Source organism: Apis cerana, linkage group LG4 (genome assembly GCF_029169275.1).
Source record: "Apis cerana isolate GH-2021 linkage group LG4, AcerK_1.0, whole genome shotgun sequence".
Classification (NCBI taxonomy): domain Eukaryota; kingdom Metazoa; phylum Arthropoda; class Insecta; order Hymenoptera; family Apidae; genus Apis; species Apis cerana.
Window position 1 is genome coordinate 10787417 of NC_083855.1, and position 22736 is coordinate 10810152.

The window sequence follows — 22736 nt, forward strand, 5'->3', positions numbered from 1 at the left end:
ATCCCGGCACGAGGAATGGCCGACAACGGAGGAAGGAGGAACGACACGAGGGCGCCGCTTCTCTCCCCGCGAGACGACGAGTCGATCGGAATCGTTCTCGCAGCCGGGTCACGATCACTGTTCGAGGACCAGCCGTGTTGCGCCGACGCCGCATATATCCATTAACGATATACGATTCGATTCGATTCGATCGCCGCCACTCTCCGGGGAACGCATTCCAGAAAACTTTTACCGCTTCCTTCGAAATCGCGCCCCGCTTTATCACGCGTTAACGCGCCGACCGGATTCCTTTCCTTCCCTTTTTCCTTCCTTCCTCTCTCGAATAAAATCGAGCGGAGATCCGGTCCATCTCTCTCTCCGCTGCATACGGATTTCCGTTAATGAAGGCGACCGTGCAAGTCTCGATCCCGTGGCGATGGATCGTTTATTAACCGCGCCGCTCGTAATTACTTTCGACTAATAACTCGTGCTTCGTGGAGAAGCCGTACGGACGCGATCGTGCAACGCGAGCGTGCAGCGCAGAGCCGCGAAAGCTAGGAGGATACGTGGACCTATGCGGCGAGCAACATCTAGGCGGAGAGGTTTATTAAACGGGTCGAGGGGTCGGGTTAAAGGGAAAACACGGATATCCCCGGAAGGAGCTTTATCCCCCCTCGGACCTCGCAAACCGCACGCGATTTATGCACGACCGAACGCTCTCACGCGAGCCCCGGCCGCACGCTTTTCATTCCAGAATCGCTTGTCGAAAACCTCTGGCCCCGAAGATCAAAGCTCCAGACGGTCTTAAGAAAACCGTGCGCAACCCTCCTCGCCAACCACCGCCTTCCCGATTGTTCCTTCCGTGGATCCGTGATTGTTCGCGAGACCGCAACCCCTTCTCCCTCTCGCTCTCTCTCTTTTTGATTCTCGCGCGTGAGAATAGGGAAAATTGAAACTCCCCCCCGCCCTACTACTCCCTACTGTTCTTTACATCTTTCCTTACATCTCGCTGTTCCCGTTCTCGCTTTGTTCTCCTCAAACTCTTGCTGGCAATTCCTCGTTCGTCACGATCTATTAAGGACGAATTGAAAAAATGCAACGGATAACGATCTCCTCGCTGAAACTGTGGACATCGATGCGAAATAGAAACGGGTCGAGAAGTGGATGGAGAAGAGGGAGGAGAGGAAGAAGAAATCTAGGAAATATCGAGTATAATTTCGCGTATCGGGGAGGGAAGTTTGAGAAAGGAAAAAGAAAAGTCGGGTAAGAAAGGATAAACGATTCGTTTGGTTCGTTCGGAAGGGGGAAACGGTAAACAAACGGTAGGCAGGACAGTGGACAATTACAGATAGGCAGAAGGAACAATGAGCAGGGAAGAATGAAAGGCAGAGTCGTAAATCTTTGGCGGAAACAGGTGGAGAGGCGCGTGATCGCGAGTAGTAGTAGTAGTAGTAGTAGTAGTAGTAGTATAGGAGATTGAGTAACTGACCTTGCGAAGAAAGCTGCGGCTGCGCTCGCCTGCGCCGGCGTCCCCGGTACCCCGCTCACGTTGTACGAGTACTTGGTCTCCTGGTACACTTGATACGCGGTTTGCGGCTTCGAGTGCGACGATCGGTGATAATAGTGATCGGCGTACACGCTCTTCTCGGCTGGACGTTCACCGCCGCCGACCTTGGACAGGCCGTAACTCTGCATCGCGGACGAGCAGGGGGAGGAGGAGGAGCAGGACACTTTCGAGTGACACTTCTCGTGACCGTTCTTCTCCGCCCCGTGCAAGTGAGACTTCTCGTGGGCAGAGACCACGACACCCGGCTTGTCGATGGTCCCGTAAGATTTCAAGTCGTAGCCCTTCAATTCGCCGTAGTATTTCATGTTCTCCACCTTGAACCCGTGACCGACATCGTGGCCCTTCGACTTGCCGCCCACCTGCTCCCCGTGCTTCCCGTAACCGAGTTCCTGCCCCGATTTCATCCTATCCCCACCGCACTTCCCCACCACCACCACCCCCTCGATGCCGTGGACGACCGCTTTGCTCGAACCTTTCTCGATCTTCAACATCGATCTGTCGCACAGACGACCTTGCACCGCCTCGCTGGCCTTCAGCAAGCAATCCACGGCACCCTTGTACCTGTCGCACGTCGACGGATCGCACGGCACTCCGGAACCACTTTGGCAGGCATTACCGGCAACCAACCCGCCACCGCAACCGCCACCGCCTCCGACACCGATGCTCGAGCACCGATTCTGATGATGATGATGGTGGTGGTGGTGGTGGTGGTGATGGAACGACGTCGCTTTCGAAAAATCCCCGTGACACCTGAAACCACCGGATATCACCTCGCCCTCCTCGCTCGCATCCTGATACGCTTCCTCTTTGTTCGAGTTGCCGCCGCCGCTGTTGTTGTTGTTGATGTTGTTGTTGTTATTGTTGTTGGTGGAGGTTGCGAGGTTGTTGTTGTTGTTGTTGTTGTTGGGGCAACGCGTGTCGCACGACTTGTAGGGGAGCCGCGACCGCGACGAAGGAGCGCGTGTTGCTTCTCGCGCGGTTGGCGTGATACTGGCCAGATTAGAGGGCGTCTCGGCGCCATGAGTTCCCCTGCTGGAGTTACTACCACCACCGCCGCCGCCGCCGCCGCCGCCGTTGCCACCACCGCTACCGATGCCTACTACCAGGCTCCCTCCTCCTCCTCCTCCTCCTCCACCACCACCTTGCCGCTTGCCCCTCTCCTCCTGTCGAATTGATAACGTTACGCGTAACCTCGCCAATCTCGCCGAAACTCGCGCGGCGAGTTCGTGGTGTCGAGGAGACGAGGAGAGAGAGGGGGGGATCGGGAAATTTTTACTCACCTGGACGCGTTTGTAGTCGTCCTGACGTCTAGCCACTTCCGAGTACTTTGGCGGTGGCTCGGTGGATCTGGGTGGCGTTTCCTGATACCTCGGCGGCCTGTCGAATTGCCTGTACTTGGGCGGATCGATGTAAGGATTGTTCCGATGCCTGTAATAATTGGGCAATTGACAATCGGTCAGATCGGACTGGGACCTGTTTAGCTGGTAATTGGGTGGCGCGATCGCCCTCTGCTCCTGTTTCGGGTGTTTCGAAGGGCACGGCGTGGACTTCTCCTGGACACCGCCGGCGTGCGCCTTGTCCCTCTGCGTCCCTTTCTCGCTTTTGTCCTTCCCTCCTCCCCCTCCCCCTCCCCCTCCCTCCGACTTGCCGTCTTTCGCCGCCTTTTCTTGCGACGGGGGCCCATCGATCTCGTAGAAGGTCAACTCCTTTTTGCCCTGACCCTTCTCCACCGCGACACCGCGATGCGTCTTCGAGTGGACGTTCTCCGGTCTGGGAACTGGCGGATCGATCTGATAGAAGGTCAATTCGCGGGAATCTTGGGACTTGGAGCGCGTCTCGTGGGTCGAATGGTGTTGTCGCTCGGGCTGCGAGTGACTCCTCGCGTACCTCTGATCGATCTTCCCCGCAACCTCTTGATGCCTCGCGGACGATAATCTCGCCAGCCTCTCGTTCGGCCCCAACCTGACCGAGTTCCGACCGTACTCCAGATACTCGTCCCCGTACTTGAACACTTGCCGCGGCTTGTACTTCTCCTCGAACTGGGAGTAGTTGTAGGTGTTGAACCCCACCTGATTGAAGTTTCTGCTCAGATTCGACGAGTCGTAGTCGGTGGACGTGACGGCCTCCATGTTTATCTGGAAGAAGAAGAGAGAGATGTTCCGGTGAGGAAGCGAGTCGCGGAAAGGATCGAAAAACAAAAGGAGTGGACCTAGACGGAGCGGAGGGGAGAGGGGAAGGGCGCTCGGAGCCGAGGCCGGCCGAGGAGACCATAAATCGGGGAACGTCTTACTCCTAAATGCCCGGGGTATTTACCGTGAAACAAAAAGCCACGGCGCGATAAATAAAATCTGACACCGAGGGGGCGTGCCTTCGCGTCCCCGTCTACCTCTGTTTCGCGGATAAAGCGCCGCTTCCTTTCCTCCCCCCCTCCTCCTCCTTCTTACTCTTATCTCGCTCGTTCCGTTCGGGACGAGGAAAGCGGTCGTGAACGACCGCTTGTGGACGACGAGGGTTGGTGGAAACGGCTCGGCCTCTCCGAATTCCACGTCGAAAAATCGAGCCGCGCTCGAGGAGGAACCGGTTCGCACCTCTTCCACCCGAAGGCCAATCGATTGCGCCTGTATGCGTGCAAGCGTCGCGAGAGAGCCGCTTTCACGATGCAATCGAGATCGCGCGCGCGTTCGTTTCTCCCATCTTTTTCACCTTTTTTTCTCCCCTTCTCCTCTCCTTCACTCGCTCGAGCCCTTATCCAGAAAATATCCGCTGCGAGGCAAGTGGCACCGGTAGATGCGAGATCGCGATTACCCGATTCGACGAACTTGGCGGCAATCCACCTTTCGACGAGTTTGCGCCCTACCTACCTGCCTATCAGCTTCCTCTTTCGTCCACGAGGTTAATTACGAGCTCTTTCTGCACGGTACCCGGTATCGCGAATTAAAATTCGAATTAAGATTGGAAGGGAACGGGGGAGAGAGAGGGGAGTCTCTCGATAAGAACGGAATTAATAAGGAAGGAAATACGGCTGACGGGGTAGATTAGACGGAGGGATCTGTTTCGCGAGCAACTTGAACACGGCCAAGCCTTTTGAAATTTCGAATTTCGCTGACCGAGAAGAGAATGCGTTGCCGGGTCACCGGGTATATCGAAGCTCGGATAACTCGTTCGAGGAGCATGGAGGAGCATGCCCCCTCGGGGCCCGCGGTTATATATTACGGGGCTGTAATGAAGACTCTAGAGCTCGGCAGCCGAGCTACCGAGCCACAGCCTTGTTTATCACCTCACCTCAAATATACAATTAACATGTTGAAAACCCGCCCGGAGCTCTCCGAAATCGCAACCTTCCCTTTACCTTCCTGCGCCGACAAAGAAAGGGTTGCGAGGCCCGTGTTCAACTCTCTCGTTACACGCCTCGTTAAAGCCTCGTGTCTCGATCCACGGATCCTCTCTCGTATCCCCCGACTATCTCGAGAGTTCTCCCAAATTACCGCCAAACACCATCGAGGAAGCCTTTCGAAAATTTCCAAATTTTTCGAAATCGGCGAAAAAATATCGCGAGACATACGACGACGGAACTGGTCCGAATATTGGCGGCAAAATCGACTTTCCCTCATCCCCTCGACCGACCGCTTCCACCATTATTGAACGTAATTAAAGAGAAAGGTTGTCCGGCAGGAGACGTCCGCGATCGCGGCCGATTTTCCACCATTTATATTCAAAGTGACTCGGATAATAATTCCACGTGAGAAAATGCATCGTGATCGGGCGAGCAGGGGAGGGGAGGAATGGTGGAAATGGCGACACGGCGGCGACAGGGGAACGTTGGCGGAAGTCTGGTTACTGGTTGTAAACAAGAATTACGCGCCCGATTATTCTGCGTTCCGTTTCTTCTCCGCGCTCATCGCGACACACGTATCGATAGCAGTCGGCCGCTGCGTCAGAATTCTCGTTTATCTTCATCCTTCAATTTCCCGTGCACCGTCCACGCTCCCAGAAATGAAACGAGGCTACTTCACACACCTACCTAGCCTACACGGCGATACCAGTCCCTTCCAATCGCCGATTCACAGCTACGACGCGACGGATATTGCATCGAATCGGTTGGAAAGTCTCTCTCTCTCCTCTCATCCTCTCTCACGGCTTACCGCTAAGGATGGATGGGGGGCCGCGCGTAACGGTCGAGTTGCGCGCCCATCTTCTCGCATTTTTCCCGATCATTTATTCCTCCCCCCTCTCGTACAGTCCAATCTTTCGAGAATTAATGGATCCGCTTAACTTAGCGGGTTTACGGCATCTTTAACGCCGCGTGCATCTTTGATGAAATCGAATCGAAAGGGATTGCTCTTTCGGCGGAGGGGGGGTGCGTCACGCTTCGACGTTATCAACGAGGGGACCGATTAATCAATCGTCTCCCTCGTTATCGATCTTGTCACGATTTTAGAACGATCTTGGTGGGAAGAATGAATTCTTTCGAGGAATATTCGAGAGCGAAATGCGTACACCGATCGATCGATATTTCTTCCTGGTCGTATCCCACGAAGAAACGATATCGAAATAAAATTGTTGAAAGTTGCGGGTTCGGAGGAAGACGATAATGACGTTGTTTGCATTGGCAATGATAAGTTTCGTTACGGAACGGCGAGGGGAAACGAGGGGCTCGTGCCGGTGTCTGGGAACGGGGCCCCGTAATTACGGTTACGATCGAATTATTATTTACGGTTTCGCGCACGAAGGCGTTGCAGTGGAAAGGAAACGAGCACCTTCGCGAGCGGATCGAGATCGGTGTTATTATAGACCGAATCGTCAAACTCTGCTCTCCCCTGTCCCCCGTTTCGCGAAACGTTCCTCTCCCCCGCGTGGCAGAAAATTAAAAATCGGTCGGCGGGATCGGAAACGGCGCGCGTTCGAAAAAAGGAAGGGGAAGAGAAAAGGAAAAAGTCGGTTGATTACAGGTGTTGGACGGGCCGATAATCGTCCCCGACAAAAGAGAAATCGCGCGTCCCCGACCGTAATAACGAAGCGAACAACAGTCGAGCATAATTAATCTCCTGGGCGAGACGAGAGAAAAATTCCGCCGAACAAGCGGGGAAAAAGCGAAAAGGTCGAGAAAAGGCTAATGAAGTCGATGCTCCAACGTTTTCTCGAGAAATGCCGTGCGATCGTCTTCCTTCCTCCGTGATTCCCCTGCGATGCTAATTACCCGTTTAATCGACGGTCGCTTGTCGAAAACAGACGTCTCGAAGAGAGAGAGAACCCGTGTCGTTGGTGCCGCCCTAGGTAAGCCGAGTCGAAACACCGCAAACTGCAACCGAGAAGGAGCAACGAGAGGGAGAGACGTGGAGAGAGGGGTTGTCCTGAGGTACGAGCGGCATTTCTCTTGCCAATTTGCGAATTATTAATTTAACCGTTCCCCTTTAGCGCTACGAAGCCCGCGGCTAATATTTTCCCCGGAACCGAACAACCTGTGGCGAGAGGAGGATGGACATGGAAGGGGAGGGATGAAGCGAGAAAAGGAGGCTGAAAGAGAGAGAGAGCGGAAGGAGTTGGCATAACGCAAACTGGTCGTCTGGTCTCGCCACCGCGCTTGCAGCTTCTACCGCCGTGCAAACGTGGCCGAAACAAAGTTCCAAACGCGAAATAAAGGTGGGTAACAAACTTGATTGCGGTTTATCGGAACCGCGACGAATATTAATCGGGAAACGTGGCCGATTGGAAAGCTTTCAAAAAGCTGACATTTCTGAATTAACTATCCCGAAGAATACCATCCTTCTCCTCCCGTTCCTTGCGACCCAACTGTTGAAATTCCGCCCAATCATCCTCCCCCTCCTCCTCCCGATGCAGCAACAACGTCCCCCGCTACACAACGAAACGTTTACATCTCCGATTGTTCGGAAACCTAATTTATCGTCCGTTTATTGTTCCGCGTAACTAATCGATTTCGCGGCCGAGTAACCGCCGACCGAGAGAGAGGGAGAGAGAAAGGGAGAGAGAGATGGTGGAGCGTGATTCGCCGGCAAACCGCTACGAGCTAAAAACAACGCAACGATCCCGTATTCATAACTGGATTTCCCGTTCCCCCTAGGGAAAGAGAGAGAAAGAGAGAGAGAGAGAGAGGGGAAGTGAACAGTGGGTGGGTAAATACATATATCCGATTTTCACAGCGGACTGACCTGTCTCAATGCCATCCACCCCTTTCCTCCGCAAATTAGAGACGGTCGGTTGCCCGATCCGAACGAGAATGTCTTCTTCGTTCGTTTTATCGCGCGCTGTATAAATAAACCTGCGTTTAACGGCGAATAACTTGGTACAATATCACATTCCTTCGACAATTTATCGACTGTTCCTTTCTCTTCTTCTTCTTCGCAACGTAACATCATCGCGTTTCCATTTCCCGAGAAGAATCGATCGTGGAATTAAATTTTATTCGACTAATTTTTCTCCTTTCTTCACACTCCTTGAAAATAGTGCATTTCACGAGCAGGTTCCATTTCTTCTAGGAGAGGAGAAACGATAGAGAGAGGGGATCGCATGTTTTAATATCGGACTTTTGAAGGGGAGGGGGAGCTAGATTCCGTTGATTGACTGACTGACACGCGAGGGCGCTAAAGGGGCCGTTGGGGGCCGTTGGGGGCAGACAAAGGGAAGATCTCGAGGACAAGTTCGGGTCGAAGATAGGAAAGCGGAGCGGAGAGCAATCTCTTACGCTCGAGTTCGTCTCCCCCTGCGCGGGGAACAACTCGCCACCCCGATCACTCCGAATAATCATCGCGGGACACACGACTCTCGCGCCTCGCTGCATCTACGAAAATTAAAGACAGAAACCGGGAGGGAGGGGGTGTCGAGGGTGTTCCACCGGATTTCGCGGGTCACGGCGACCGCATACTTGGACCTTGGAGGGGGATCAAAGTCGAGTGGAAAGGAAACGACATCGTTCGTTTCGGGAGAGAAACCTGCGTATACGTACGCGTAGGTACGAATGTGTGGGGAAGAAGAGAAACTTTTGAGGAGAGTGAATATCTCAAAAGAGAAAAACGAGTCCTCGTGTGAACCGAGAGACCTAGATTCGTCGGGAAATCGGTCGGCTCGTAACGTATTTCGAAGCCGTAACACCGTTAACGATGATTTATAGAATTCCTCGACCTCGATAATCCTATGATTCGACGACGCGGAGAATCACGCGAGTATTAGATTAGGAAGATGATCGTGCATGTTACACCTCCTTTTTTTACAGAGATCCCAGAGATGTTCGTGTCGTCCGGAACATCGATTATTCTTCCTTTGGGACTTTTTTCGAGTAATCATTTTAATATCTTCTCCATTCCAGGCCAACGAGCTCCCTCCTCCTCCTCCTCCCCTCAGCTGTATCCAGTGAAGTTTTAAATTATTTTATCTATGACCCTTATCCGTCTTTCGCGGATATCCGCAAGTTGCACGGGCTAATTGAATGCGTACGACAAGAAGTCGAATCGAAAAGTATCGTTGTCAATGGGGTTGAAAGCGGTCGGGGAAAGTTGGGAACGGATGGAACTCGTTCTGGATTCTGGTCGATGATGAACCGAAATGGCGCGAGGTAAAAGGGAAAAACGTATTCGAGCGGAGAATCGGTGATTTTTCGCGTTGAAAATCGCGACGCAATTCTCGCGTGCGCGCGATTCGTTCGCAAGCGCGATAATTTGCATGGCGAATTGTTGAAGAGAGAGAGGTGGGTGCCGAGTAAGTCGTAATCCGAAACGATTTATCGCCTTCGATACAAAAGGGAAGGAAAAAGAGAAGAAGAAGAGGAGGAAAAAACACGGGATAAAACCTGTAAAATATTACGTGTCGCGTGTCGATGGAATGGAAAGGCAACGAACGGCGAATCGAATTTGAAAAACGGCCAGTGCGACAAGTGCTGGCAAGGACGTCACGAACCTTTTAAAGCTCTCTGTTATCCTTGGCGGGTTCCCGAAGGACACTCTTATCTCCGCCCCGGTGTTTGCTTTGTGGATCTTAACAGGGTAACGTTCGCTGCCAGAAACGGTCCACGAGAAATTCTACGTTGGCGAGTAACCGGCCGCCGCCGCGAAGGGACGAGTAGTGAAATAACAAGAAGACCGAAATGCACGAGGGGTGAGAAAGGAGAAAATGAGAGAAGGGAGAATAGGAGGGAGAGGGAGAGAGAGAGGGAGGGAGAGAGACACGAGGATAAGACGACAATCCGGTGCGCAAATGCCACCGGGATTTAGATCGGACGTCTCTAATGGCAGCAGGATTTCAATGGCAAATGGCACCTGCCAGATCCTCGCCACTTGTTTGGCCAAAGGATTTGTAAAATCTGCCGAGATATCCGTGTGGATACTTACGCCGCTCATAGAAGATATCGGCGAGTAGAAAGAGGAATAAAACTGCCTCATTGATTTAACGAAGGATAAATAGCGGGTGCTGGTCGATGAAACAGCGCGAGGGCGGCGTGAAGGATCGATGATTCGAAACCTTTTTCTTCGCTCCTTGTTTCCGTACCAACCGATTTCACCGAACGAATACGCATTTCATTCATCATCGTCAAGGGATGATACTTGGTGACAGAGAATTCCCGTCAAACCCGCCCATAGGAGAGAAAATAGAGGACGAGAAGCGAGCACGCTCCGACTCGAACAGGGCCAATCTATCGTCCCACTTGGAATCTAAAGGGAAAAAAGGAGAACGAATCGGTTTCACGTTCGAGCGAATATTCCTCGATTCTTCAATTTCCAAACACTCCGCTTTCCCCTCGAAAGACTACTTTCGTCGCTTCAGCCTCCCCGTCTTATATTACCGTCCTAAGGGTGTCTCCGTGCCCTCTTTGAGATTTCTGCCGAGGAACAAAGGGAAAGGGAAGAAGGCAGAAGAGGCCGCTAACAAACCTTCGAATCGCAAACTTACGTTACGTACCGCGAAGAAGGGGGAGAGGAAAAGGAAGTGAGGGAGGGTGGTACAGGCGCGAACAAATATTATTCAGGATGCAGTTTTTCCACCGTGCTTTTTGCGTGGGCGTTAACGATACCTAACGACGCGATAACATCGAACGATCTCACGATCTCTCTCTCTCTCTCTCTCTGAAGAAAGAAAAGAAAAGAAGAGGGATCTACGATCGCGGCTCGGTTGCTCGAAAGAGAAGAAGACGAACGCCGCGTTATTCTCCGCGGCAAAAACCGAATTTCTCCGCCCTCTCTCGTTCGACGAGAGCAAACAATCTAACAAGCAAAAAGTCCCTTTTACGTCCCGAGTACCGAGAGAGAGTTGCTCAATGCTTGTTAAGAGAAGCCAGGCCCGTCTGTCCCGAGTGTCTTGCCTCTCCTGTTGGCGAGGCAAAAGAAGGAGGGGAGAGGGGAGAGAGAGAGAGAGAGCGAGTGAGAGAAGAGGGGAAGAAAAGAAAAGAAAGGGGGGGAGAAAAAGGAAAAAAAAATAAGGGAAGACGGAGAGAGGCAGAGGGAGGGATGAGGTGAAGGGGAGAGAAGCACACGGGACGAAAAGCACGACGGGGGTTGTGTCCTTCGTTAGGAAACGTTAGCGAGGCACCTGGTGCACGATTACGGTCGCGCCACGCGCACATGGGGTTCCGTGGTGATGGCGCTCGCCTACGTTGGAGGGTTGAAAGGCTCGTGGATGGCCGACGATATCATGACGGATGGGGACGTCGGTGTGTAGACAACCTCGTCGACCTTCGAACAATAACGTTACGAATGTTTCGTCCCACCTACGCTACTCGTTCTGTCCACTTTCGTCGTATCCGCTTTCGCCATACCCGAATTCCCGATCCCGTGATCGATCATTGCGACTTGCCGCCGGTAATCGGCCAGCGCATATGCGGTGGACGTGTAAAAAAAAAGGGGGGGAGGGTAAAAAGGACAAAATGGGAAAAAAAGACGGCTGGTCGTGGAAAAATCGAGTTCGAGAGGGGAAAGAAGAAAAAAAAAAAGAAAAAGAGACGGAGAGTTTGAAACGCGTCGTTTCCAGCCCTTGGCGAACTGACTCGATCCCGAAACGTTCTTCCGGTATAAAGTATCGGGAGAGAAAGGCAAGAGAAGAAGAACCACTTGGCTGCGATAAAAGCGGTCCGTTGAATCACGCCACCCCTTAAGAGAGATCTCCTTGATTTATATCCAGGGAACGTCGCTCGTTTCGAAAGGACGAGACAAAGAAATTACTACGGCTATTCGTAGGCTAGGAATTCTTCGAGAAGCCGACATTCGACTTTCGATTTCCTTTTCTCGCGAAAAGAAAAAGGTTTCCAAGTTTCCAGGGAGCGAGCATATGCGACAGGAACGTGTTAATCGCGAGACGTACGAACGAACGAACCGCGCGTACGATAACGATGAGAGTGCAGTTCCAGCACGCGATCGAGGAGGAAGGGGAGGGTAGTAGATCGTCGGGGATAGAAAAGCGAGAGTAACTTGTCGCGTCGAGCGGACATGGAGGAGGATTTGATGGATTTTAACCCCCGACTGATATTCGATTACCGATCAGCCTCACCCTCGACCGATAATCCATTATAGTTCTTGCGCCCTCCCTCCCCAACTCCGATACCTATCCCGCCAGTGACTCGCGCGTTTTCTGGAATTTATCAGCCGGGATTGGATCGCAAATGGGGTTCGGTTCGCGCGGCATCTTCCCGATCATCGTGGAAAGTGGGTGTAGCGGTAATAGAAGTAGTTCTCGTTCGATGAGAAAATAATAATCGGATATCGGGTCGAAATCGATCCGTCTCTGCAATAGAAGGATTTTTAAACAACCTGGTCGTAAACGTTGACGAAACGTTGAGACGATTCATCGAGGAAGAGGAAGACAATGGTACGTAATCTCGGATCTCGTGGACGTGTTTGCACGCGCTTTGGGACGGAGACTTTACGGGGGCTGGTGGGTGGAGGTGTATCGCGATGGATGGAACGCAAGAGGGGAGAGAAAAGGGCGGGACCCCTTTAATCTTGGCGGATCAAAACGTCGCGGCGCGTTGCGTCGCCATGGGACCGGCAGGGCCGATGCTCGCGTGATTGCTCCGCGCGTTCGAGCGGAGGGGGCCTAACAGCGTTTCAAAGGGGCGAGCGAAAATTGCATTGTAATTAAAACCGCGGCGTCTTTGTTGCTCGGCCCGCTGCGCTCGAGGAAAGTGCATTCGCGCACCTCTTTCCCTCTTTCCTCTCGCCCTCGTTCCGAGGCGGGCGTCCAAGAGGAGGCCGGTTGATATTATCGCGGCCAATAATCCTTTCACGATTGTTTCACGTTGTCGTTCACGCGCGTTCGTCCAACGTCGTTGCATTGTTTCGCAACAACGCGTAATTACACGGTGGTGGTCGGTGAAAGCGAGCCATCCAACGAACTTGGCAATGGTGTTAACCACGAAGGTTAAGGTGGGGAGGGAAAGAAAGCCGGATGAAAGGAACGAAAGGACTTCCTTCGCCGAATCCTCGCTCCTATTCCGTCTTCTATTTAAAACGAGGAGAACTATCGGGGCGAGTGGTCCAACGAATCTTCTTTACGATCCATAAATCAGAGCCAACTTTAATTGCGTTCGACCCAAACTCCCAATTTTCTTAAGCGGCGATAACTTTTTTTAAAGAACGGTCGCGTTTCGACCGCAATCGTAATAATCGTAATAATCCAACCTAAGTTGATTCGAACGTGAAGTAAATAATAACGATAGAAGGATGATTTTAATCCGTCGTTGCTCGAAATGGGCGTCACTCGCACACGCAATTTCATCGAGTCGTTGGCCGAAGGAACTGACCCTCGCAAACTCGACGAAAAGTCATCTCTCTCTCTCTCTCTCTCTGTCCCTCGGCTATCCCTCGACCCTTCGAATAATAACCGGATTGTTAGCATTGATTAAAGCGCACCGCGGATGAGATGGACCGTTCCATCCGCCCCTTCTGCGGTCAACCCCCCTTCCCGATCCGTCACCGGACCGATTCCTCGGAAACGCGTAGGCGCCGGAATGGTTTATGTCTTATGCACCCTCCCTCCCTCCCAAACCGAATCGTTTCCGATTGCTTTCGCCCGATTCGAGATCGCACCCCTCGTGAATTCTTAAATCAAGAATCCGGCGTTGGAGAGAATCTGAAGAACCGAAGGGAAAACTCTCGAGATATCTCGTCTCATCTCTCGACGACAGCAATGTAAAAAAAGAAGAAAAAGAAAGAAAGAAAGGAAAATAAAAAAGACCGTTTGTTCTAGCTGCACGAGGGAAGACCGTACGTGAGACGATACGTGCGTTGTCTCGAAAACGATCCACGAGTGTTCATCGTCGCGATTCTTGACCGGTTGAGAAACGCGAGCGTTCCACGGATGTCTCCGCGAATCGGCATCTTCTTCTTTCCGGTCGGCTCGTCGTCGGGAAAATAACGAGGTCGTCGGTTACTTTCCTTAACAACCTCGAGGCTACGCGGCGTGATTGTAACGCGGCGGAGAGATCCGCGCCGTCCATCTTTTCTTCCCGCCTTCCTCCTCGCTCCTCGTTTTTAAGAAACCGGCGTAGCGATCCTAAACCTCGACCCGCCGCGCCTCTAAAGCGCGGCTTTTCATTTTCACCCATCCCGCATCGCGCATCGCGTCGCTCGATTCTTTTTCGCGGCCGCACGAGAGCCGTGGAGAGGAGGCCGCTCGAGAGAACGGGTCTCACACACATTATGTTGGCCTAACGCGCGTGACCCCGCCATAATGGAGGCCGAAACCTCCTCCTCCTCCCTTTCTCGTTCGGACAAAACTCTCTCTTCTCGTAACGAGCCGCCTCGCCTTCTCCTCGTAATGGAAACGCGATGACGGCCGCCGTATTTTAATTACGAGAAAAAAAGAGAAGGAAAAAAAGGAAAAAAAAACTACTCTGACCCGCGTCTTCCCGAGTTTAACTTCGAGATCATCGGCAAAAGCTTTTTAGTTTCCTCCAAAGGGGCAGAGTTCTTTTTAATCCATTATACCTTTCACGTATACCGAAAGTATTATTATCGCGATGACGAAACGAATCTTCTCTCTCTCTCTCTCTCTCTCTCTCTTTCAAAGAGACGACTATCAATTACCCGACCACGCGATTCGCGGATCCATCAGGGATCGGACGCGTCTCGGTGTCACCACTCCTATTAACGCCTCGCGTAATTAACGAATCGCGATTGCTCGAATGCGTTATCTCGAGGATCGACGGGATGCTCAACCTCCAATTTCTCCAACTCGCTAATTACACGTCTAATCCGATTAAGCTTCTCTTTTCTCCCGTCAACCAAGTCCGTCTCCTCCTTTTTCTTTTCCTTTTTCCACGGGCTGGATCGCGTGTCTTCCGCGTTCTCACGTAAAAATGTCGTTAATGCGATCGAGCCCGGGTAGAGGGCTCCCTCTCCTCCCCCTCACTCGGTCGCGATTCGAAACCATTTCGGACAAATTGCCACCTGACACGCTAGGTCTCCTATCATCCTCGTGTCGTGAGTCGACAATTCGACGACCATCTCGTCCCGTACTTCTTGATTCGAAAAAGTAAAGAAAGAAAATCCAAGAACGGGGAGCTCGTTTCGAGGAATTTTTCTCGACCGCGCGTATCCGGAGATTAACGATTGGATAAATCGACGGGCGTGTACATAATCTACTTCTCTTTCTCCCTCTCCAAGGCACGAAAGGTCGAACGCGTTATCGGAGACAAGATTCCCCTTCGGGACGTGACCTAATGGTCCGCGAAACAAACGCCGGTAGGTCCATCCATCCCTCGCGGGAGCAAAAGCGACCCCCGTCGAAAGCAGTGATTTAATTTCAGGGACTCATCTTGGAGAGATTGGGGGCGCGGTAACTTTTCAATCAGCCGTCAAGTCCGCGGCCGCAAGGGGTGGAGCTGCGCGGCTACCCCGCTGCAACGCTGTGACGGAATATCGGTACACGGGGGGGAGGCGAGGATATTATCGGCCGGAAATATCTCTGCCTCGTTGCTCTGGACAGCGCGATAAAACTATCCGATACGGACGAGATCACTCGTAACTGGAAGACGCGTAACCGTGGATCGACAAACCGATCGTTATCGTTCGAGTGAAATTTTTCTTTTTTTCCTGCCGGAAGAAAAGGGAAATCCATCCCCATTACTCGATACGATATTTATCATTTTCGTTTCGCGCGATTCCATCGATTCTCGCCGTTTTCTGTCCCTCTTTTTTCCATTTCCCGATCAAATGACGGAAAATTTGTTTTATTTTCCCTCTTTTTTTTTTTTTTTCCTTTAACAAGATCGAAGCGCGCAAAATTCATCACTCGGAGCGCGCGATAATCATCGACAAATACGTTTGTCGCCGGCCAGCGCCGCACTCTAAAAATAATTATTTTAATTGCGACTTCCCTTCTCCCCCCTCCTTTGCCTCCCTCGTTCAGACGCTGTCAAGATTTTCGAAACTCGTGTCCTCGATGTGTAGCGTAGGGGGAAGAGGCACACAGTTGACGTGCTTGAAAACGCGAGGCAAACCGGCGGGATAACCGTGAAAACGGCGGGATTCAAAGCCGGCTTAATCCGCGCGGCCGAGCCTGTGGAAATATTTTCTTAACGAGAATATTCAATTTTCCCCATCGATTCGCCCGTTCAAAATTATTCGCGCCTTCCTCTTTCTCTTCCTCGTCGCGCCTCGATATCCTCAACCCCGACCGTTTTCCAAAACCGGCGTTTTCGGGAGGCGTCGTGTCTTGCTCCGAAAGATAAGTCTCACGAATATATTTATACGTGTGTCTGTGTGTGTGTACCGATTCAGGGAGAGGAGGAACGTTCGATTTTTTAAGCGTTTATTATCCCGAGGATAATCGAGGGAAAAGGAGGGAGGAAATCAGAGGAGCGACGAATGAGACAGCGTCGACGGAAATTCCTACGGAAATTCCTGAACATGGAAATCGGGCGAGCGCGATCCGACGTATCCCGAGAGAAGAGTAGGCCCGTGGCCAGTCCGCCGCTCCAACGAGGGAATGACGAGAAAGTTTTGTCGATAGCGCGCCCCCCCTCCCCCGCACGAAACCCATAACGAATTCCGATACGAGGCCCGCTTTAATATCCCGGCCGCACACACACCGCCGCCCATTAACACTTTTATAATAACGCATTATATTACGTGACACGGGCTCGTTAATGCGAAGGGTGTTTAACGTCGATCCGTCGATTTCGAGAAAAATTTCGTCACTCTCTCCCCTTGTGACGGGCATCGGCGCGCGTGCAACGCGATGAATTCGCAATATGATACGCTAATCCAGGCATTCGGAATATTATACGCGCGCCGCGTGTTCGTCATTAAATTACTTATTAATGCGTACCGTTTAATTTCGACAAGCTGCCCACCAGGTTGGCTTGATAAAACCAAACGGGCGAAACTGGCGTCCAACCAGCCGGGACGTCCTCCCCCACCCCGAACAAATTCCCGTTGAATTTTCCACCGATCGTTATATTATACGCGATATATATATATATATACGCGTAGATATGTACGTTTCTACTTCTTTCCCGTCACGGTGACAACGGGCAAATTCCGCGGTCGATCCACGATAACGACCGACGATTATTACGCGTTCCACGGTATAAATGGTCCACGCGGAACGGGGCGTGCGGAGCGTGGATCCCCGGGTTAACCAACCGGATAGAAGTATGATTTATAAGAAGGGGAGGAAAGAAGGAGGAGGAGAAGGAGGAGGTTCTTGCGACACTGGGATGGCGAGATCTGAGAGGGAATTTGGCTTTTGTCCATGTAGTTCGTTGATAAATAAATAAATAAGAACGCAAAGGGAAATTTCATTTCGTTCGTTCCTCCTTTTTCTTTCCTTTTTTTAGAAAATCGAGAGAAAAAGGTGCGTCGCGAATACACGCGCGATACGCGTAATAAATCGTTCGGGAAAATCGGAATCGAATCGAGGACCGGAATCTAGAGTATATCGTATATTTCTTTCGGAGAAACGAAAATGACAAAAGGTATAATACCTGTGGGTATTCTCGCCCAAATCAAATATTCCTCGCACACCTCTGTCTCCCTCTCTCTTTCCGAGAGGCCGAGGAAAATTCTATAAAGGAAGCCACGAGACTGATAAATAAAACGATAAATTTTCCTACGGTCCTTTTCCTTGCTTCCGTTCCCTCCCTACCCCCTACGTCTATGACGAGATAAATAAAGCGGCCGTAAATTCCCCCCTCGACTCCTCTTCTGCCGCTCGCGTCTAACTTTCGTCCCAGAAAACGTACGAGTGTTTAGGCTATTGCCCGCTACTTACCACGAATATCCGGGAATCGCCGTATCTTTCCGCCCCACTAATTTCAGGGGGTCGAAGAGAAACGACCGTGAAACGGCGAACGATACCGGCGCAAGAGATCGTTAAGTGCATTAGGAGGTTGTTATTTCTGCCACGGGAGAATGTTCCACATCGCGATGGAAACAAGCGGGTTCACAGTTAGGTGAAGGTCACAGAGGGGCCGACCCACGGACATCTCATTTCCGGCGACGACTTTATCCCAGACCTCGAGAGAGATATCTCGGTCCTCGCTAATTCCGTGGCCAGTTAATTGATAAAAAAGAAGAGAGAACCTTTTTCTCTTTCTTCTTCTTCTTCTTCTTCTCCTTCTTTTCAAAAAGAAAAGAGAGACGAACGCGGTCGATTTTGGATAACGAAATATTTCGAACCGATTCGCGGCGCGATCGCGGCGCGATCGCGTCGCAGAGTGAGAATTCAGCTGGCACGTGTCAAACGTGCGGAAGTGTGGAAAATGTATGGAGAGAGGGGAAAAAACGCGTATGAGGATGAGGAGGGGGAGGGGGTATGTCGACGGGCATCGAACCGTGACGAATTCTCCGATCGAGTTTCGATCGAGTTTAGATTAAAACCGTATGCTATGCATCGGAAACCGGAGAAACAAACGATGTAACTTTTCGGTTTCATGGCGGAAACCGTGGCTCGGCTCGCGATTTGATTCGTTCCTCGACGCGTGAAACCATCGAGGCTCCACATATAACGCTCTCTCGATTCTCGCGTGGTCGCGCGACATTTTTTTTTTCAAATTTCGAGCGAAAACGAGAGAACAGACAAAAAGAGAGAGAGAGAGAGAGAGAAAAGAGAAGAGGAAACCGATGAAGAAGAACATTTCGCACGGTTTATATATATATATATAGATAACGGGGGAAGACGGGGCTGAGAGTAATTATTTTCGGTGGGAGAAGAAAAAAATCTCGCTCGCCAAAAAAAATTTGTCCTCCCAATAAAACTACGAGGGATCCAAAGGCCTTTAATTTTTTATAACGTGCCGATATTCCTACGCGCGGCGTAAAACTCTAGGCCCATTGTCTCTCGTTTGGTATTTCAACGATTTAAATGTCCGATACGTCGAGCGGGATACGTACCGGGGGACGTCCAAAACCGTCCGTGGATTAATTCATACTCGGTTTTCGTCCAGGCTCGATGTGACGGGAATTTGATGAAATTTTATACAACGCTCTCTTCCTCGTTCCGATCAAATATTTGGATTATTTTTTCCTCAAAAGGAAAAATTTTTCTCGCGTCTCGCTTTCTTTTTTCCTTCTTTTTTTTTCTACTTTTTCTTTTTTCTTCGTCAGAGAGAGATATAGCATATTTTTCGAGCGAACAGACGCCACGATCGAACGCCGCGCTCCGAGGATTATACGTATCGGAGCAGAGGAGACGAGAGGGAGCGAGATCGCGTGGCCGGCCGCGACGAATGGGCGACGATCGTACGTAAAAACCAGAAGAAAGGTTTTTTCTCCCTCCTGGCTTCCGCCGCGTAATGATTTCGTCCGTTTGTGCGCGGGACTGCGCGGCGACATCCGTCGAATACGCTTAATCAAATCGAAAGATCCTTCGGTCGGAGGGGGGCCCCGCCGCGTTACGAAGCAATTAAAGCGCAGGATTAATTGCGACCGCACGCCGGGAAAAATAAGTCCATAAATTAACGACTGCTCCACGTCCTGGCCCCCCTCCTTGGCCTCTCCGCCAATCCCGTCTCCTCTTAGCCCTGATTCACCACACTCGCCTCCACTCGGCCTGCCTCCACCATCCCTTCGTTCCCAACCACCGACAATCTTTTCTCTTGCCACGGATAACTTATTGCCGGGGCTACGCGCTATGCATTTTCGAATCGATTAACCTGTTACCCAATTTTTTCCATCCGCTCCTTTCGATCCTGAACCCTCTTTCCTCAACTCTTTTTCGAACTCTCGTTCTCGGAATTTCCATTCTGACCGATAACGAATTTATTTATCTTTATTGCGGGATAATAAAAAAATTTCCTCCACTCACTTTCCACCAATCCTCCGCTCAAGCATCCCTTATCTATCTCCAACGCGTCCAACGTTTTTATCTCACCGATAGATATCGAGCCGGAGAGTAACCGCCGTTTACGTAAGATAGCGGTCGGGGAATGGATAGGTATCCGTTTACGCAAATCGGCCGCGTGAAAGTCAATCTTCCGCGATCCATCGGCTCGTCCCTTTGTGTTCCTAACGGTTAACGCTCTCCTTATCTTTTATTGCCGCTACCAGCGTTATCCGGCCACGAACGACACCGATCATATTTCCTCTATCGATACCTTTCCCTTTCCTCGTCGCTCGCCGTCACGTAAACTGGGATTCGAAAGGGCGCACGCTCCACCGGACCGAGCCTCGAAATCCCCAAGACTTTCCCTCGAGCCCGGATTGTTTTTCATCGATTGAGCTGTTCGCGCCTCTTCTCCCTCCCCGGTTGACGAAATGGCGCGACCCAAATTCGAACCATTTGCATTCCGACCGCTCGAAACCGGGGAAAGGCTCGAAACGAGAAGGCGACGCGGTTCGATGGCTCGCCTTTTCGAGGCGAGGGTGGCTGCGAGCAGGGGGCGATTCGAAGGAAAACGCTGACTGCGAAATAACCGGGCGTTGTTGAGGGACGACGCCGCTTTTTTTACGCGACACAAAGTAGCACTTTGCCAAATGACCCGAGTCTTCTTTAGAGCGTTACCGTCCCGAGAATCGCGCCTCGCCACAAATTCCTCCTCCCCTCCGAATCGAACCCGCTTCCAATCGTTCGTCTCCACGATACGCGTCCGCGAAGAATACAGGCGACAACACGAGGGGTCGAAAAATCGAGAGAAATCCGAGGAAGATGGAAGACAGTGGCGGCGAAATTGGAGGAAATTTCTAGTCGAGTTCGTCCCGGTTTACGGTCCGACGCTGTTCTCCTCGGTGAGTGGAGCTCGAGCCTCCTGCACGAGACAGAGGCGCAGGTACGCGACGATATATATCTGGTTTATAAATATTAAACCGGGAGAAGGGTGGTTTCGCGGCGAGAACGTATCATAACCTTAAGACGTCGGACTGTGCATTGAAGGGGGGATCAGGAGGATTTGCGGAAGGTATCCCTCGTTTCCACGATATTACCCCTCATACTCGCCGACTTACGCTCTCGAGAACGTATACATCGCGGCCATCTAACGTATACGCTGGCCCCGTTATCCATAAAATTATGACGCCACTACATTTACGACTCGTACGTCGTAGGAGGAGACAGCTCACCGTCTCCCTGCTCGCGTCACTTCCGCGATTGATTTCTCGGAACCGACTTATCGGTGAAAGAAACTCTTTTTTCCCCAAAAGCGAGGGTTATACAAAAACCAATAAAAAAAGCGAGCAGGATGAAATCGAGATCTCTGCCTTCCAGGAACGAACGATTTACTTTTTCCAGGCACGTGACGTTCCACGCACGATCACGATCTTTCTATTTATTCGTTTCTTTCTTTTTCTTCTTCTCCATCCGCCAACACTTTTACTTTTCCCTCTTTCGACGAATCAAGACGGAGAAGACGGAGAAAGCGAGCGAAACTATGGTATAGCATTAACGGGAATTCTCGGCGGCATTCGAGACACTCGACGAGACTTCGCAAGTTTCATTCGCACCCTCCACGCGTCGAGGACCGCGCCGGGGGTTTAAGTCGCTACCCTAAAACCGTGTACCCGACTTCTCGTTATTAATTACTCGAAAACTCGCTCCTCCTTTCCGTCCTACACCCATCAAAACAACGCGGATATCCCCAACCCGCTCGTCCCACCCACGGATCTGCTAAATGGACCAACCCTCCTTCCCTCCTCTCTCCTGCTGGTCAATCATTTTTCAGACGTCCCCGGATAATTTTTCACTTCAACGTCTTAGTTTTTCCGTGACAGCTGGGGGAGACGAGAGAGAGAGAGAGAGAGATGAGGGGAAAAAATGGAGGAATTCGAGCGTTCTCGCGTGCCGTTCCCAACGAGAGAAAACGTTGTGCCCAGCATCGTGGACAACTACGGCGGCACGGTGTAGTAGTTTCCGCCGTCAAAGCGGTGCATTGTCGCGACCGTTTCGAAAGAACGCGGTTGAAAATGGAGGCTCGTAAAGTGTTGGAGGCGCGTCTTTGGGCGCGGAAAACCCGGGCTGGGAAACAATGCACGCCGTTGAAACGAGGAGGGGAATTGAAGAAGGGGGAGGAAAAAGAGGCGTCATCGAGAGAGGGTATAAGAATCTCGATTTACCGTAAACTTAGAGGTTTATGGGAGGAAAGCAGCCCGGATATTACCGGAAGAAACGCGCGAAGAAACGCGAACCGAGGCCGTTGCTGGATAAGAATATTAGGCGAGGAAGAGAAAAAAAGGGGGAGAATGAAGCGTTGGGCGAATGAAGAGGAGACGATTGAGCGGCGGAATTAAAATCTGCAACCTCGTGCATTTTCTTCTTCGTCGGCGAGGAAACCTGCATCGCGCGCCATCCACCCGGAATTTATAAACACGGAAGAAATGGATTTTATCTAATTCGAGATTCTGTATTCCCCGATCGTCGGTGTTTTCCATATTAATTTCGTGAAATTAAGTTTAATTTTTCTCCATCTAAAGAAGAATTAGGGTTAGAATTAGGGCTGATCGTTCGATCCACGAGATATAATCCTGCTGGATTAAAAGATCCAAGAGATCCAAAATGCTTGGCTGCTTCCTTTTTTTATCTCCCTTTTCCTTTATCTCGACGAAACAGCGACTATTTGACGGCGCTTCTCGTTCGAAATTTAATCCTTCCTCTTTCCATCCCAGCTCCAAATCGTTTAACGATTATGACCAAAGTTTTTAACTCGGTCGCCTCCTCCTCCTGTTTTTCCCGATCTCCCGAAGGAGAGGTTCGTCGACGCTGGCCAAAGTAACGACGTTAATCGATCGACGAATTCTCTCCCCGTCATCCGAACGAC

General features: G+C 51.3%; 1 protein-coding gene across 5 annotated transcripts in view; it reads right to left on the reverse strand.

Moving 5' to 3' along the window:
• LOC107996057 (uncharacterized) overlaps nucleotides 1–22736 on the reverse strand; it is a 245573-nt gene that overhangs the window by 156197 nt on the left and 66640 nt on the right. For all 5 annotated transcript variants that reach the window (XR_009829571.1, XR_009829570.1, XM_062074097.1 and 2 more), the window contains exons 4-5: nucleotides 2827–3681; nucleotides 1469–2709 (exon numbers count right to left, since the gene is read on the reverse strand). Coding sequence is in view for 3 of the 5 variants with exons in the window: in XM_062074097.1 (XP_061930081.1) it covers nucleotides 1469–2709; nucleotides 2827–3681 (2096 nt within the window). In the remaining 2 variants the exon portion in view is untranslated. The remainder of the gene's footprint in view (nucleotides 1–1468; nucleotides 2710–2826; nucleotides 3682–22736) is intronic.